This window comes from Amblyomma americanum, chromosome 2 (assembly GCF_052857255.1).
Source record: "Amblyomma americanum isolate KBUSLIRL-KWMA chromosome 2, ASM5285725v1, whole genome shotgun sequence".
NCBI lineage: Eukaryota > Metazoa > Arthropoda > Arachnida > Ixodida > Ixodidae > Amblyomma > Amblyomma americanum.
The window spans coordinates 86538748-86556108 of record NC_135498.1 but is presented as its reverse complement, the minus strand read 5'-3'; the positions used below and the strand labels follow the sequence as shown (position 1 = coordinate 86556108).

General features: G+C 43.9%; 1 protein-coding gene across 1 annotated transcript in view; it reads right to left on the bottom strand.

Moving 5' to 3' along the window:
- The window catches only part of LOC144119857 (sodium-coupled monocarboxylate transporter 2-like), a 32224-nt gene extending 15640 nt beyond the window's left edge, over nt 1–16584 (bottom strand). Inside the window, exons 1-8 of the mRNA XM_077652379.1 lie at nt 15910–16584; nt 13181–13441; nt 10765–10830; nt 7759–7810; nt 7341–7408; nt 1805–1962; nt 223–363; nt 6–135 (exon numbers count right to left, since the gene is read on the bottom strand). Of these exons, the coding sequence (XP_077508505.1) occupies nt 6–135; nt 223–363; nt 1805–1962; nt 7341–7408; nt 7759–7810; nt 10765–10830; nt 13181–13441; nt 15910–16023 (990 nt within the window). The 5' untranslated portion in view covers nt 16024–16584. The remainder of the gene's footprint in view (nt 1–5; nt 136–222; nt 364–1804; nt 1963–7340; nt 7409–7758; nt 7811–10764; nt 10831–13180; nt 13442–15909) is intronic.
- Between the last annotated feature and the right edge of the window lie 777 nt (nt 16585–17361).

The window sequence follows — 17361 nt, the reverse complement described above, 5'->3', positions numbered from 1 at the left end:
GTTACCTGGTCGTAACTCGTGATAGCCCCGTAGACGAGTGGGTCGCAGTCTCCGTACCAATAGACCAGCGCAAGAGCGGCGAAGCCGACTGATGCAAAGAAGGCTACGACAAAAAGCGTGCCGGCGACGGCGATCCTGAAACGAGTCAAACAGCTCGCATAGGTCAATTTGACATCATGTTGCATTCACGCAGTAAAGGTGTCAACAAAAGATAATGCACACCATCTGGCTTCACTGAGAGTCCTAGCAGCCATGAACCTTTGCACAGCCATCTGGTCGAACCCCGCTCGCACCAGAGCGTATGGTGAACCCGCCAACAGCATTGTCCACATATTGTCGTCAGTGGTCATATCAACGTGGTTGCTGTAAAAGCAATCAACTGCAATTTAGGCAGCCAACGTGCCAAACATATATTCGAAAATACGCATTGGTACCTTATTTGCTTGCAGCCCTGCTTTTTAAAAGTAGAACTGTCATCTTGTGCAAAAAACAACTTGTATGTAGAAGGCGCACGCGCTAAAACGGAGATAAGGCTCACGTCATATCAAATAGCCTCAAACAATGCACATTCGTTTAGGGGCCTTAGCTTGCCTTAAGCAAAAGTGACGTGGAGCGCACTTTTTCTTTGCATATTTAAATTACATTGGACACCTCAACAAGCTCTAGTTCCACGTTCATGTCACCTTTATGCATTCTTCACACGGTGAACTTTTCTAGCCCATTTGACAGACGATGTACTTCATCATTACTCGCCGCTGCAACTTAGTACATATTTATTGGCCGCATTTTGTCTTCACCCCTTTTTATTTTCTTTATCTTACCTTTTCCGCACCGCTCTCTTTCCGTCTCTATCTCCCAAATTCCCTTACCCCCGCAGAGTAGCATGTCAGCGATTTTTAACGCCGGCTAAATTTTCTTTTTAAACAAAGGGTTCTCCCTTTCTCTTTCCCTCTCTGAGGTCAAATAACGTAAATTTATTTTAGTTCGTTTAATCTCAGTTGTTAAGAACTAGCGCCGTTTCCGCCTGTAAATACCACTATTAAGACATTTATATTTTCATTGTGTATGAATGACATATAGTCGGACCTGGTTAGAGGCTCTTCGCAGCGCAGTATTTTACGTATAGGCATTGCTCAGGCTTAGAATTTATGCTTCATTCATATTCATAGGCAAGTGCGGATGCCGTTAGGCGATGTTTTAAAATGTAATTCATCCTTCACATTTTTGTACGTTTCAGTGGGCTAAGCGTCACAAATGTTTCAGACATCACTTTTCCATCAGATCTCACATCGATGCGGTCTTGCTCTAACTCCACCATTTTCACATCTATGCAAATCGTCACAAAAAATTTTGCCAAATATTCGAATCGACAAGATAGCCGAAATGAATGTGCGCTGTAAGTTGACTCCCTGCTCTGTTTACACACAGGAAATCTAACTGTCCTTGCTTGCTACAAAATAAGTTTTTGAATATGATAAAAAGGAAAGAAAATATAATTTAAAAGTAAAAACAATGGGATAGCCAGTGCTTTCAAGGTGTAGTGTTTGATGCGCTGACACCGGAGAGTCCGGACTTCAATTAGAGATAAATGCATAAAAATGCATAGACTGTATATGCGACGTATTTAATAAGCAGATTTGGTAGGTGTTTCAATTTTGCCCCAAGCTCAATGTAACACATTTTACGGTAACAATACTTCAAGTAAACTAAATGTCAGCATCTGCTGAGGGGATAGCTCGTTTAATCTTTTCTGCAAAGTGCCGAGCACAGAATGTCGAAGTGTCACTTATATTGTGCTCCTTACCTAATCAGGTATTTCGTTACGTTGAACTCACTTATCGCAGTAAGAGGAGGAGACACAGTCCTGGAGTCGTTGATGACCTTCGCTATGATCGTGATTGGCGCAGCAATCATAATGATAGCTTGTATGCAGTCCGCCCAGACGACACTACGGAATCCACCCTTCAATGGAAGGGGAAAAAATGTCACTCTGTGAAGAGAATCTGCCAGCAGAAGCACTGAGGTTGAAAGTATGATTAAAGGGCGTCGAAAGTTTCCAAGAATTTTTTTGTGAAAATTTTTCCGTCGTTGACTTGTCTAATGATGGTGGGCTTCCATTTAGCTGGCCTCACAGAAACACCATATGCACTCGAACGTGCGCATCGGGAGCCTTTTCAGTCGCATTTTTGTTCTGATACGCATATTTTATCAGTGCTTGTTGATTGTAGTCAATACGTTCATCCAGCGTCTCTCGCGAATGAGCAGGTAAAGATTCACAACGGCACTTAGGCATAACGTTTAGGAATTGTTTGTGACATTGAAGAACTGATGAATCAGAACCGAGTTGCTCGTGGTAAAATGCCAGATATGCGAGCCAAATTTTTTGAATATATGCGCAGTTAGTGACCACGCATCCACAGAAAATGCACACGACGCCGTAGCGAGATAAGCAATCTAATTGGCATTTTTTAGATTCTTTTCCTACAGGAGGTCAGAAAGGAATGTTTCAACGAGGACTAAAGATGTACACAAGGAAACTCTTGATGCCGTTTTAACGATGTAAACATTGTATGTGACATTTTTTAGTGTGCTTTCTTACAGGAGGTCGAAATATGGAGGTTTAAATCAAGGAAAAATTAGAGACAACAGTGTTAGTGCCATGAAAAACCATTTAGTGTCTGATAATGAAGGCGTAATTATAGAATTATTCGTTGCGTTTTTAATGAACGCTCATATTGGCTACAAAACACGCAAGACATACACGCCGGCAAAGTACTAGCCAGGATGCCTAGCGGTTACCAAGAAGTATTTCTGATTTCATAGGTCACATACTCATAGCTGCTGTGGCTGCGCGCAGAATGATAGCGACACGCGTGCTACTGGTATACGCCCCTTCGGTAAGGGCTTGTAGCGCCCCCCGCGCCGTGCTTGGCTCACAGGCCACGGCACGCAGCGGCGGACATGAAAGAGGAAGTTGGGCTAGGCCGGCGCAGCGCGACCAGCGAAAATAAAAACAAAACAGTTCGGACTTTCACGCTTCCGGAGGCGGTTCCTCCTCGCCTTTGGTCAGACAGACTTGCATACTGCGGGGCCGAGCGCTGTCGCAGCGTTTCGTCCTAGCTTGTCACTGATGGCGGCCCAGTTCTGCTGGCGCTCACCAGCAACTTTGTTAGAAGGAATCAATTCCGCCAGCGCACTTCGCTGCAACTTCGTGGCTCTTGCTTGCACGGAAGAACACCACAATAGTGAGCGCATTGGAGCACAGGCTTGAATTGCAGTCAACAAAAGAGGGCATCTGCCATCGCGAAGGGGCTGCAACATCTGCAAAGTTTACTAGAGCGGCCGCCAATGATTGACTCTTTCGTGCAGGGTACATTTCGCCTTCATGAAATCATCACAATAAGAAAGATGAATTTTCATTGATTCATCACAACCAGAAAGATGAGTTTACACAAGGACGCTGCCTGACTGGCTGCCGCGCGAAAGCTGACGAAGTATAATAGCAATCAAGGCAGTAGTACGGCCATGTTGCTATGCAGGAAAGGTGGCGAAAATCGAAAGTCAGACTTGTGTGAGCTTAACTTTGTCAGCCTGCCCTATGTTCTGATGAATGCCTTGGCCGTCCACTGGAGTATGCATGCTTCAATCTCCTGTGTAGCCGTACCACTGACGCTGGTTTTTACTCTCGCAATCTCAAAAAGGCACCTAATTTAGAGCCTAATGTGTTCTCATTTTGGTCAGCGTGTGTGAAAATACACAAAATTTGGTTCTGAGCGTCGCATGTAGGGCACAGCAGGCCACGCGAGGTTTTGAACGCTCCACGATAACGCTGCTGCCCTACTCACAACATGCAGCTGCGGCCTAAACGCCTGCATCTAAATGAATACAGTAAGGAAATTTGTCCTCCTGTTTCGAAACTGCTCGTTAGCTTACTTACTTCTTCAATTACGTGTTCAAATTGAAGGCTCTCGTTAAAAAGGAGGCTGTCCACAAGCGTTTCAAGACTAGTGTATACCTTATGCAGTGCTCTTGTCTGAAGAATATCTTGGGAACTGCTGTTAGATATATTCATTAGTGACTGGATTCTTAAGTGGCATTGAAATATTCTGCGTTTAACCATCTCCGTCACGCTTGAAATTGTGAAATTTGAGAACAATAGAGTTAACATTAAAAGCAAAAATATTCGTGCCGACATTTGTACGGGAGGACAATATTGCTTTGCATGAACACAGGCTAATTTCTGCCTATGTTACTGTATTTGCATGGTGACATTTCTTTTTCTCTGCGCGCTCCTTGCTCTCATAGGTGAGCAGCTCTAGCAGGAAAGGCATACACGAAGTAGCGTCTGAGCTTTTCGGTGAATTATTAGTTGGAGTGAAAGCGTCACTCTCCCTACCATCAGGATGCATAGATACTGCATTTTAACCTGCAATGCATTGTCTGCATCCTTCAATGAAATGCACAGCTACTTTCTTGGCTTCCGCAGATTTATTATTATTGAGGGTGCTCAGGCGGAAGGTAAGCTAGCGAGACAAGTGTCTTCTCAGTACTGAAGATTCAAAGTATTTTATATTTCAGTGTGATAGCAACGCCGTAAAGGAGAGATACGCCATTTGCACGGATAGGTGGGAGCTATTGTCATTTGCTCTGAATGATCCATAGCCGTTTTAGACACGACTAAACATTAAGAATTTCTTTTGCTTGCATGGGCTCGTTGCTGAATCGAAGAACTGAAACAGGTTAAAAGAGTAAGAACCAAATTACACATTTGTTTTGATGTGCGAACACAAGTCGTTCTGTGTGCAGTCTTGGGTTCTCAGTTCGGCGAGAGATACCTGATAGAAGATACCGTCCCAAAATGCGCAGAATAAGGGGCGCTTGTGGCTCCCACCTGGCCATTTTCGGCTGGGACAACCCATCTAATATCTTCGTCGGCGCCCTGTGGGAAACATGTGGGCAAGTCCGAATTGGGTTGGCCCTTGTTGACTCCACATGAGTCTCCTATGGACTCTGCAATGATTAACTAAGCCTGGATTCTTATATCAAGCCTGCACGGATCTCTTGTGGGGTGTAGCAGGGCCGACGCAACGCAAATTTGGGCTTTATGCAGAAAACATCGAGCCTATCAAAAATAAAGCTGCCCGTACAAACGTGCTACGAGATCCGCATGGGCGCTGGCGGAGCTTTGAAAAGCAGGCGCTGATGGACATGATGCCCCCCACATGGTTCTCTCGTGGACTTCTTGAGGGCACATGCCACGTAAGTGCTCGACGTTATGCAGGAAGAACATGAGCTAGCCCTAGTGGGGCTGCCCACATAAAACAGCTGTAGGTCCCACATGGGCAGTGGTGGAGCTGGAAAGCGGGCGTGCCCGCATTATGCCCTATTCTTTGCTTTCTGGGGTACTTCAGGGCAGTTGTAAGCCCCAGAAATATCCACTTTTCCCCCTCCCCCGTAGAATATGTGGGTAAGTCCAAGTGGCGCTTGACCAAGCAGTACCCGCACCAGTGAACTATCGGCATTGGCGGGGCTCTCGGCAATCCAGGGCGAATGTGGTCATCGTAAATGCGGTAGTCAAAATGGGTCCGAAATGGGCCGATTAAGCAAATCAGCGGGCAGCACACAGGGGGCCATCTGGGCACCACTAGCAGAACCCACACGTTTCCCGCATGTGCAACTCATATAGGCTCCAACCGAGGGCCCCACTTTGCCCACTTTGTGCTACTTAGGTTGTTGTATTATAGTGCACATTCTGCTTCTAGGATGGATAAAAACCTTTAAAGGTGAATAACCTGATCGGGAGCCACCACGAATTGAGTACCTGGTTAGAAAAGACCATCCGGCCTTAAAGAGCTTCAGCACCACCCACGTAAGAACTCCACAAGCTGCACTCGTTTTCACAGTTTTCCGAATACTTCCTTCTTCATCGTAAATTTCTATTAATACGCAAAATCTGCTCGACAAGTATGGTTCCGTACTGAACTTCAGAAGGTGACATGGCCGGGAGCCATTGACGTGATTTTTTTTTTGTAACGGCCTGCAGGAAGCTTGCAAGTCCAGGATTCTTGGAAATCATATTTAATTGTGAGGAATGTAGAATATTGCAAGGTACTGTTATATAAATATTTAAGGTAAGAGTGTATTTTCCCATGGATAGCAAAATTTCTTTACAGCTTTTGGATCAATCGCGTGGACTAGTAAACAGTGCCATACAAAACACATTCGGAAAGTTTTTAAAAACTTCATTTCCTAAAAATTGCAATTGAAGTTTTTAAAAACTTCAATTGCTAAAAATTGCAAGCCTACTCAGGAGAGATCAGCGGATGTATTGATTATTTTATGTAAGTAATATGATCCGTGAAAAAATTCGGTTCATATAGTTTTGTCCGTTGAAAACTGCGTTTGTATAGAATTTGTTGGTGTGAAAGCGAATTATGAAACATAAGTGCACATCAAGGGTGCAACAGCGAATCGGTGAAAAGAACTGTTCAGAAGGAAGCAGTTGATGTTCTGCTCAGCCATTACACATTTAACACGGCGTTTTCAGCAGCACCTGGAAGCGTACCCGAATCGGTAAACCTAGTATTGTGCACACCCTTGGTTATTACTCACGCACGCATAAAACCGGGATGCTTGCAAAAGTTTGCACATAGGGTAGGCGAGTGCCAGCTTTGGTTTCAAGAGAAAATGCGGAAGACAAGTCGGGGAGGTGAGGTATTTTTTTGCGGTGACCCAAGCACTTAGATTACAGAGCACTAACAGAAAAATGGGAAACTGAAGAGAGGTAAGTACGATACGTGCAAGAAGCATGTTACCTAAGCTCACGAGGCATTAATTCACTGGAAAAAAGGCGTTTGGCAGATCCCGAATGCGTGATCAAGAATGAAAACAAGCGAAGTTTTTCCTCGTGCCTAGCACTGAAAGAACCCCAAACTAAGCAGGCAGTAACGCGATATTTGCAATAAACGAGGACTTTAAATATCATACGATTATCAATGTCTTGCTTGCCTATTCAGTTCATGCGGCTTTGGTTTTCGCATGCCAATAAAGGAAAAACATCATCCGACTGGCTTGCAAACCCATTTAAAGTCCCCGCTTGATATGAGCTAGGATAAGAGAGAGAGACTGGGGTCTTAAAAGAGTTCAATTTTCAAAAACAAATTCTAGGCGAAGAGATTCGCCTATCATTAAAATACAGCTGCTGTTATTGTGCCTTCGGCGAATGTTTTGCGCACTAGTGGCTCAGAATTAGAAAACGTGTTTTTTCCATTTTAAATGAGTGAAATAATATTTATGTTATCTACACATTGTGGGCGATGATTGAGCGAAAACAGTCTCACCAAAGCCGTGTACATGGTGCCAAACAGGCCGATGCCTATGTTCGTGTACACCAGGGGTATTGTAAGCACTGAAAGTAAAGGAAAAAAAATATCTTTCCTAGGACTATGAAGATCTTTGTACAAGCGAATTTCAACGTCTATGTTGCAAAACTTTATATTTCCGACAGATCGCGCCTAATGATTTTAGTGCTTCTCTTAGCAAAACACAAGAAAAAATAAACTTTACATTGTCTCCTTCCAGAATTATTATGGTGCCATTTCTTATTGTATTCCACTTTTTAGACAATAATATAAGTCCATACAAGCGCTGCTTGCGGTTAATGCAGATTATTCAGCAGTATTGTTTAATACCAGCAAAATAATAAAGATCTTCAAATACCTCAAACGAAATAGCCGTGACGTTGATTTATATACATACTTGTTGAAACCGCAATGGCAGCGCTGTAGATTCCTACGGCACCCAGAGTTTGCTGAAATGTTTAAAAAAGCAGCAAATATATGCCCAAAACATATTATTACGAGTGTTAACTCGGCATCAGGCGCGACAGGCTGCAGTCGGGAGCCCACAGAAACAAGGTCAACCCCGCACTAGCCGCAACGTACGCGTAGTCGTTGACAGCACCGCGAAAGTACAACGTGATATCCATTTCTTGAGTGCGTACCCAAAAAAATAACACAGTGATTATTTGAAGACCAGCTAGAAGTCTATATTTTGCCTCCTAAAGGACCACACTGTGAGACGTTCGAGTTGTACTAATTATACTAATTATTAGGAGCATGCAGATTGGATACTTGAGACAAACCGCCGGCAGATCGATACTGAACAGCTTACATCCCGATCGGTTACAGCGAAGTAAAAAGTACATGCGGTTCTTGAAGAGTATTTACGCAAGTTTGTACGCTCCCAGGAGAGTTGAAATTGCTGTGTGGTAGGGTTTTTTCCTGCGCTAGAGCATCTCAAATGTTTTTCATGCTAGAAATGCCAGGAACTGCATTATACAACTGCATGCTTCTCAGCGTTTACGCCGTTGAATGGAAAGCTGCTGTTTTTATTGTGCTCGCGACGCTGTCCCAGAACGGGCAGTGATTGTATTGATGGTGGCAAGCGCTGGAGATAGTGGCAGCATTTTTTTGCGAAGGTACTTAGTGGTAGAGGTTTGAAGGTGAAGGAGATTAGCCTGGATCTTGAAAAGTACGGCTAGCTTTTAAAAACATCCAGTGAGAGAAAATATAACCACAGAAGAAATCAACACCATAAACTTCGGCGAAATTTTGGGGTTGTTAGGCAGCGTTCCAAAACAACGCTATTTGCAGCGTCGGAATCGACAACATGCAGCAGGCGGTGCGTAGGTATTTCAATACTGAAAAACAGAAACCTATTCGCGAACACGACAAAGATTAGTAATAATTCTAGTTCAGTTCCAGACGCCGCCAGGTTAAGCTAGCGGCCGCCAAGCTTCGACGGATTTCAAGCGTTCATAGACATGCACCGACAGCAGTTTCAGAGATTGGCTCTCAATGTCATTCCAACCTTTTGTATAGATTGTGTATTGTTCTGGAAGCTCTCCGGAAAAAACAAAAACGTTGGCGTAAAGCACCGGGCAGAGCAGTAAAACCGAGATTCGTTTGATGGTCGCCATGTTTTACTGCTGGCGACACTGATGAGGGAAACTTTCACTTCTGGTGAGAGCGGGCCACGTCCCCCTGCTCTAACATCTCGCAGCCCAAGATGATCTTATCGCCTGGATCCTCGCATTGGACTGCACTGCTTTGTTTATCGGGCTGTGATACATGCTTCTTATTTTTGCTATCAATTTTCGATGATCTTCTGTTCATCTTGCTCTAATTTTCTACGTCATGCTTACGTCTCGTGAGGAAAAGTGGCCCAGCAACACAGACGGGGACGAAGATGCAGAAACATAGACGACAGAACAAGCGTTGAACTATCAACTCCTGTCGTCGTGTCGTCAATGCTTCTATATCTTCTTCCTCGTTTGTTTTGCGCTGCGCCTCTCCATGATGAATCACAGACTAGTGCGCGCCAAGATATTAGTCATATATACTGTCACTGGGTACATTGAAGAAACATCGTTTTTCTGTTTCCTCAGATTTTTCTAGCCTGTTTCGCACTAACGTACTCTATTCTGGGAATTATTTTAATTGCAGTCCCCCGAACGAAACCTTTTTTTCACAATGATCCCGTTTATTGCTTTTCTCTTCATTTCAATTCCTTCCCGTCATAATTTCCGGAATAATGGGCTCTTACTGGTGTCTTCTAATCATGTTCTGGGTTTGAATGCGTTGTTTTGGTCTATCTCATAGCTTTCTGGAAACATGGTCTCATCGTTTCCCCTCCCGCGCTCTTTGATATATAATTTATCTATGCACATCGCTGCCTGCGTTCAATTTTTTTTTCGCGATTGCAACCAAGAAAAAGATAACACTGTTTTTTTTCAGTTGCGAATGTGTCATTCAGCAACAAAGACACTAGCTATCGGAATATCTCTAGGTGTATGTCGTAACGCTACAGTAGAGAACCATAAAGTCTGTCTCCTGTGCATAAGTGTAAATAAACCCAGTGTAGCCAAAAACAGTTAGACAATGTTTTCTCCTTCCTTCTGTTCGAGAATGTTACTGAGTGAATATAATTTTCGCTGTTGCCTCAGTGCTGCACTAGAAAGAAAATTTATGACAAAAAGCGTTCAGCGGAGTCCAAAGATTCTTGTTTTATACGCGTATGTTGCGTGCAGAATATTCCAGGTAATTTCTCTTCTGAACGGCGACAGCCAGCGTGTTTTTATATGTGTAAAATGTGTTGACATCCACATGTGAAATTCAACTTCGAATATTTTCACGCTCAGCTTCTGCTCACAAGGCCAACATGATAGACTTGAAAGGTGACATGAAGTGTTCTGACAAATGTAATCGGAGGTAAAAAAAAACAGGCTGGTGAAGTACCTGCAGTTAAAAAGTTTTTAGCAGCCTGAACCTCACTGTGCAGTGAGCTTGTAAAAAGTGGAAAAGTGTGGCAATCGTTCCGGCAATGCGTTAACCATAGAGACTGAAGGCCTCGAAGACTTTAGAACAAACAAGTCAATTTTTTCCAGGAATTGCATAAAACGGATAGGGTTTTAGACATTAAACTTCCTCAGAGGTGCAGGCTTAGTTGTGGAAAAGCCTTTTGTACTGAACAAAGATCGGAGAACAGAAAACTAGCAAAGAAAATAAAGGCTACTTGTATTGCAGCAGTCATTTGTTAAAATTGATTTGTATCGCACCCCTCTAAGGCCATTCATTTTTACTAATCCACAAAGCTTCTTCCCACCACCAATACCTGACTGCACATCTCATCTACTAAACATAAATTTCACAATTATTATTGTTCACAACGATATATTGTGCCAAAACTTTTGAGGTTACTTACACTGAGAACAAAGTAGATGAGGCAAGCTGTGATGCCGACCTTGTTGTCAAAACGCCGGCGCAGGTACTTAAAGTGGTCAGAAATACGAAGAGAAAGTACACGTCACAAGGTGAAATTTTCAAGTGCGATACTGACAAATCTTTTCTACCTTTTTTCTTTTACTTTTTCCTATATTCCTTCACTTACGGCGTGGTTCGGGTGTCCACCGAGATATGTGAAGCAGTCATTGCGTCATTTCGTTTCCCCAAAACAAACTTTCATTTTCATTTTAGCTGTTCAAACCTAATTAGACGCAGCGAAAGCTTGATTACAATAGGATACGCTGGGTTAGACGCTTGAAACGCCTCGCAGCTGTTTCAAGCGTTTCAGGCACACTGTCTGCTGCGCTCTCATCCATGTTCGAAACTGCATGCAAGAGCAGCGTCGCCTCCTTAAGGGAACGCCAAGTGACATGCATAACCGCATGACCACCTCTGGTGAAACGGCGAGTCACGTGTTTTGACGTCACAGCCACTCATCCGACTCTCCTTCTGCTGAGGGTCACACCGCAACACCCGATGACTTTAGCGAAAGATGGCGTCGTAGAGCTCTCCCACCGAAATGTTTGGATCTGAAGAAGAGCAACGGGACGTGCGAGACTTAACAGCGCGGCATGATGCGGCAGAGGGAGACGTAGGAGGAGAGAACTCGGTGCCCTGGACATGTGCTCTTCCAGCCGAGGCGTTCTTAACATGCTGGGTCAGCTCGATGCGCTTTGGTTTTTGAGAAAAGGAAATGGCGCAGGAACTGTCTCACATACCTCGGTGGGCACCCAAACCCCGCCTTATGGAAAGATAAAGGAGGGAGAGAAAGAAGGAAGGAAGAAAGAGGAGCTGCAGTGGAGGTCACCGGAATAATTTCGACCACCTCGGGATCTTTAACGTGCACTGACATCGCACAGCACACTGGCGCGCCCTTTGCGTTTTGCCTCTATCGAAACACGGTCGCCGTTATTAGATTCGAACCGGACAGAGGCGCAGTTCGGAACTGTTTCTATAAAGGTGGTTTGGCTGTCGCAATTTCTTCTTGCAAGAAATATTCCCCAACCTAATGGCCGCAGTGCGGCCACGAAAAAAATCGTGCGATAAATTATTACTTCCGAAAAGAAGGAAGGTTTGCAAGGACATAGAAGGAAATAAAAGTTAGCAGTTAGGCGCGAGTGAAACTTACGTTTGCAGTTCTAAATGTCTGCTGTTCTTGAAAAAAATATCATGCTGCTCAAATTTCACGCTCATGTGCTGTTTCTACCACTGGTGCACGGAATAATAGTTCCATTGTTTGCTTTCCACACCTTTGTCCGGAATTTTCGCAATGTCTTCTTGGTTTTGTAGACTTCCTTTTTTGCTTCAAACTCGCTTTACTGACCATAAGATTATTTTCGGAAAACATGTGGCCTGCTTGAAATCCTTCTGTGTTGATTTTCCTAGGTGGAGCTGTATCAACAGAAATCTTCGAGCTATTAATGTTTCGAGCTCTGAAGGACAAATCAATATTCTTAATTACAGTAGCTTAAAAAAAATTGGCTGTGGTTTAGCTGTGGTGAAACCTGGAGTGACACGGGAGTTACATCTGGCCGAGTGGAACTCGCTCAGTCGAATTACCAAGTCAGTCTTTCGCCGCTCCGTTTTGCTGGGCGCTCCTTCTTCATCTTCGCCCTGGACTTGGATTCACACTCTCCCCCTCTCCCTCTCTCTACCTCTACTCACCCCCCCCCCCTCTACACGGTGCATGCGCACATCTCTTGCAGCTCGGTTTCGCGGCGCGCAGTGCCGCCTGCAGCAGCAGCTGCTCCGCACCACGTGACCAACCACGTGACCAAGGCCACGGCGCCGCCACGGAGCTCAAGGGGTTCCACGCAGAAGGCTCAAAGAGCTGGCGTAGCGTAGCTCTCGCTACAAAGATTAACTGATCGCTTTATCTATCGGAAAGTGTTAAGCACTAGAGGACGTCTGACGCTCTAAGGGACAAGAAAATTTCCTTGAACTGCTCTCCTGTGTCGTGTACTCAAGAGAACAAATGTTAAGACTACGATGCATTCAGATTTAAAACGCGTCAATTTTCGAGAAATTTGCAGTTGAAAATTTAATGCTAAATATTGAACATCCAACTAAAATATAAGATTTACGTCGCCTGCACACCACTCTGGGCGTTCATTATTTACGTCCACTCCCCTTTTTTCTGCTCATCCTAATTTCATAATGAGGAACTGACTACTTTTTCTTCTTCATACGTCAGACATCGCCTGTTGTGGGCTTTCCATCCTTGCCGTGTCACTTTCTATCGATGGATGTATAACAGTATTATCTCTCAAGTCATACAGTTCTTCGAACACTTATTTCAGCACACTGCGATCGTCGACGAAAAGTATATAGACTACCTGAAAGACAGTCGCAATCCGCAGATTGTAGAACAAGGGGACCAACGTCCGTGCAGAAAATATGGCTGCCACCAGCAACCATGCATTAACCCAACATATGTGGAAACCATGTGCATAGTGGTATCCAATTAAGGCTACGACATTCATCCCGTTCACCGCCGACGCCAGAACGGAAATGGCCAGGGCCACACAAGGAAGGCTGCGGCCTCCTAGGAAAGCCTCGAGCGCCTCAGGTGCTGCAGCAGCATCGGTGGGCGCCACCTGCGAATGAAGCAGTGCCTGTCCCTTCTCTCTTCTCTTGCTTGAGCCAAAGCATTTCAAAGTAAATTAGCCATCGGATACAATTATGTTTTCGTAGCGTATTTTCATCATCTGTGTTTTTCGGTTGTCTAGTCACGTGCTGGATACATTACTTCATTTTGGGGGTCTCGTATTCACTTATTAAAGACACCGCATATAAGCTGCTGCATTAAAGATTTCCACGCATTACAAAAGCTTAAGCAAGGCAGCAATGTGGGCTAGTTGGCCCACATTACAAAAGCTACATTTAAAATTTGCAAAAGCTTGTGCGCCAATAAAGGACCGGATCTATGCACATTGGAAGGAAAGTATGGAAGGAAAGTTTTCAAGCTTTCATAGTATCTAAACTCTGACCCCCTAAATTGTCCTCACTGTTAATGAACAACTTGTACCTTTCGGCTTTGTGTTTATCAGATACTGAGCTTTTTTGTTCTACACCACTGCCTCATGTTCTCCTACGGGTGCACTTCATCGCACGTCATCGCTTGGTTTCTAAAAAAAGACAGCACAAAACCTACTTTAACCTTCGGTGCACTTGCCGAGATCGCCCATCTATGTGTTAATAATTGTAATACTAGTAATTTTCACCTACAAGAGTCGTCTTCTAGGTTTTGTTCTTGGTGTAATACAAGGCAAATGACAAATATCTTTGACAAAACTGTCCTGGAGTCCTTCTATATAAAACATTCTCCTTCGATATTTAGTTCCTCATTTCATGGATCTTCTTAAGAAATGTGTGAGAGTATAAATATCGTGACGTCATTTCCATGCATGACTTGTCATGAACTACTCACGTTGATTACATCTGTGACAAAGCAGTAAAGAAGTTGGGTTTTCTGCGGGGAACATAAACTGACTCACCTGCGGACAAAAACCTAATAATGTACAAATCACTAATACATCCAGGTTTAGATTGTGCTTCTGTAATTTGAAATCCATATACGCAATCAAGGATTAATACATTAGAGGCTGTCCAAAATAAGCTGTGCGTTTTATTTTTTTCTGTTATGAGCGCCATTTTTCACCATGTTCGGCACTTTTTTCCCTAAATCTAACAACCCTTTCGCCACGATGTCGCATCGGATCAGTAAAATTCTTGCATTGCATAGTCAATGCCTCAGTCACGCTCTCATCAAAATCACTGTACTTTTGCTCCACAAGCATCAACCGCAAGTCGTCATGAACTGAACTTGACTCTTGCATACGCACATAATCATCTGTATTCATGTCTACAACCCGCCGATTATCATGTACTCCGCTCTTCTTGGTGATACTTTCTATTTGTTCCCTGCTCATCATTACTTGTTCTTGTTTTGCAGATTTCAGTTGTATTTTATCTTTTTTTAGTGGACTGTAGTGTTTATCCCCGTATTTGTATTCATTTATGTATAGTCTCACTCTCTCACCCCTCCCTTAGCGTTCCATTGTGCTGCAGTATGTCTAAACAAAAAAAAATATAGCAAATGTGCTTTTACTTGATCCGCACCACCAGCTCTATCCTTTTGCATTGCTTCTAAGGCTACAATTAGCTCCTCCTTCGACAGGAATGAAACTTTCAACTTATTTGCAATACTTCTTCTCTATTGTATTGATTGTTGTGGCTACTGTATATGTCTGTGTAGAACAGTTCGACTGCATTACGTATCTTATCCTTATTCCTAAGGTCATTGCATTGCTTATCTCTTAGCGCATGCATAAGATTTTTGCCAACGCCCAGTTTCCTCTTGACTTATTTCCCTGAGAGAGATCACCGGTACCCTAACAATCCTACCGCCTACTTCTATTCCGCAGTCCATAATGATGTCTCTGAGAAATTTCTCAATGCGTGAACACTACGGTTGTCCTCTGTGTGCCAGCAGGGATTTCAGGTTCGTTCCGGCTAGCGTCTGGAACGCGACGCAAATCGAATTTTTTTTCATAATTATGTCAAAAATAATCGCCGCGGTTATGCTAACGCATTTGCACGTTGTCACAATTGTTACTGACCTAAACGTGACTTTAGTAAGCTGCCCACGTTAGTTGACTGAGTACTTCGAGCATGTGAGGGATAAATAGAGTTCACAATCTTTCTTTTCAGTAAACCCAGCTTGTGACAATTAGAGACGTTCTTCATTTTGCCGAATTGTTCATATACTCAGAAAATTATGTCAGGCCTAATTAGTTCTTTACTACGTAAAAAAATGCCTTTGGCCTCCTAAACTATTGAAAAACACGAGCTGCTTTTATTTTTGCCTCCATAACTAATATTCACGACTTCCGTAGCACTTCTCCAACCGTAGAATGTAGAAGTAGGCTAAACCGCCGCATCTACGGGTGACCTATGTACCTTTGTTTACTCATTCTCTCCCTGCTGCTTACGCTTGACGGAATTAAATCGCGGTTCAGGAGAGCATTAAGTTTACACCAGATAGTAAGAAGAAGAAACTTACAAGCCTGCGTCGTCGTGCGAACGAGAAGTACAAGCCGACAAGGTAACCCAGCGCTGTAAGCACGCCAAATACCACGCAGTCGGCCACGCCCAAACTCTTCGACGCTGACATCATGGCTTGAGCACTGAAGGCACGCTGCTTTTTCGTGTACTTCCAGAGACGAAGTCCAATGCGGGTACGCAGCAACACCCACGGCGCGACGCTTATTCCACCGTTATCGTTTCTGTTTTTCTGCAATTTTTGTTCACATAACTCCGGCACTACTGCGTTTGTCTTGTCCGTTTTTGAAGGTATAAGAGAAATGAGCTCCGTTTCAAAACAGCGGCATCAGATCTGTACAACGCACCGCTGTACTTTTTATGCTATCCTCGCAAATGTTGTGCTTAGTACCCTTACCACAATGCCTTAGTGCCACATACGCCACTGTTAGCAGCTGCAGTGGAAAATAGTGCGCTTCCCTTCATTAATGTATAAAAAGGAGAGTTTCACCTGCGTGAAAGGCACATCGCCGGAACTCTGCAGACAGCACTTCCACAACTGCTGAACAAAATCCAGGTGTTTAGCAAAAACCAGCATTACAGGTGCAGAACGCTGACTCCACGCTAAACTGCTTGCTGCTCACTAGATGAAACGCCGGCTCAGTTGCGACTTTCTTCCAACAATATACCACTGCTGATTTATATAAGCACTCATTACTGCTTAATAATTTGGCGCTACGCTGGCTAAGCTGAAAAAGAGAGGGCTATTACTGCAGTTGACAGCATTTTGGAGATCAGAAAGATAAACTTCCAACTCGACCTCCTGGCTGCGGCTGTTTTTTTTATGAACCGTGTTCCATTTCTTTTCTCTGTGCATGGGCTATGGGCGGAAACGGTTTAGAACAAACAGAAGATAAATGATTCGGCAGGATGTAATGCTTTATGAAAGAGTGAGTTGGAAACGGCGTCTGATTTCGCGCTCCGCTTACAGGGACAATGTCGCAGAATTTGTTCCAGGACACAGACTAGTAAAGTGGCGTACTTTTCAAAACATGCGTGCTCTCAGCAAAGCCTCCCGGGGCGAACGCTGGAAAGTTTTGCGCCGTACATCCGTTCTAACTCCTGCACAGACTTTCCTGCCTGGAGGTAGGAAATGTCAGAGCAGAGGGTAAGCGAACACGTTTGACTCCATTCTTTGTTATGTGTAGCCGTAGGCGAAAGGCGCACCCTGTGAATACTACCTAAGGTTATGAACGCCAATAAAATGGTGTAGACTCATGCAGTGCAACTGTGGAAAGTTTCAGTCGCAATGTACTTCTTTTATTGTTTATCAATACTGCGGAGTCACCTGACTAAACAGGAAAATAACGTAATCAGCAAGCAAATCATACATGAACACCACACAGTGACATACACATGGTCTGAATAGAAAGATCGCACACACGAGGCTCTCCGGTTAACACTGAACGTTTCC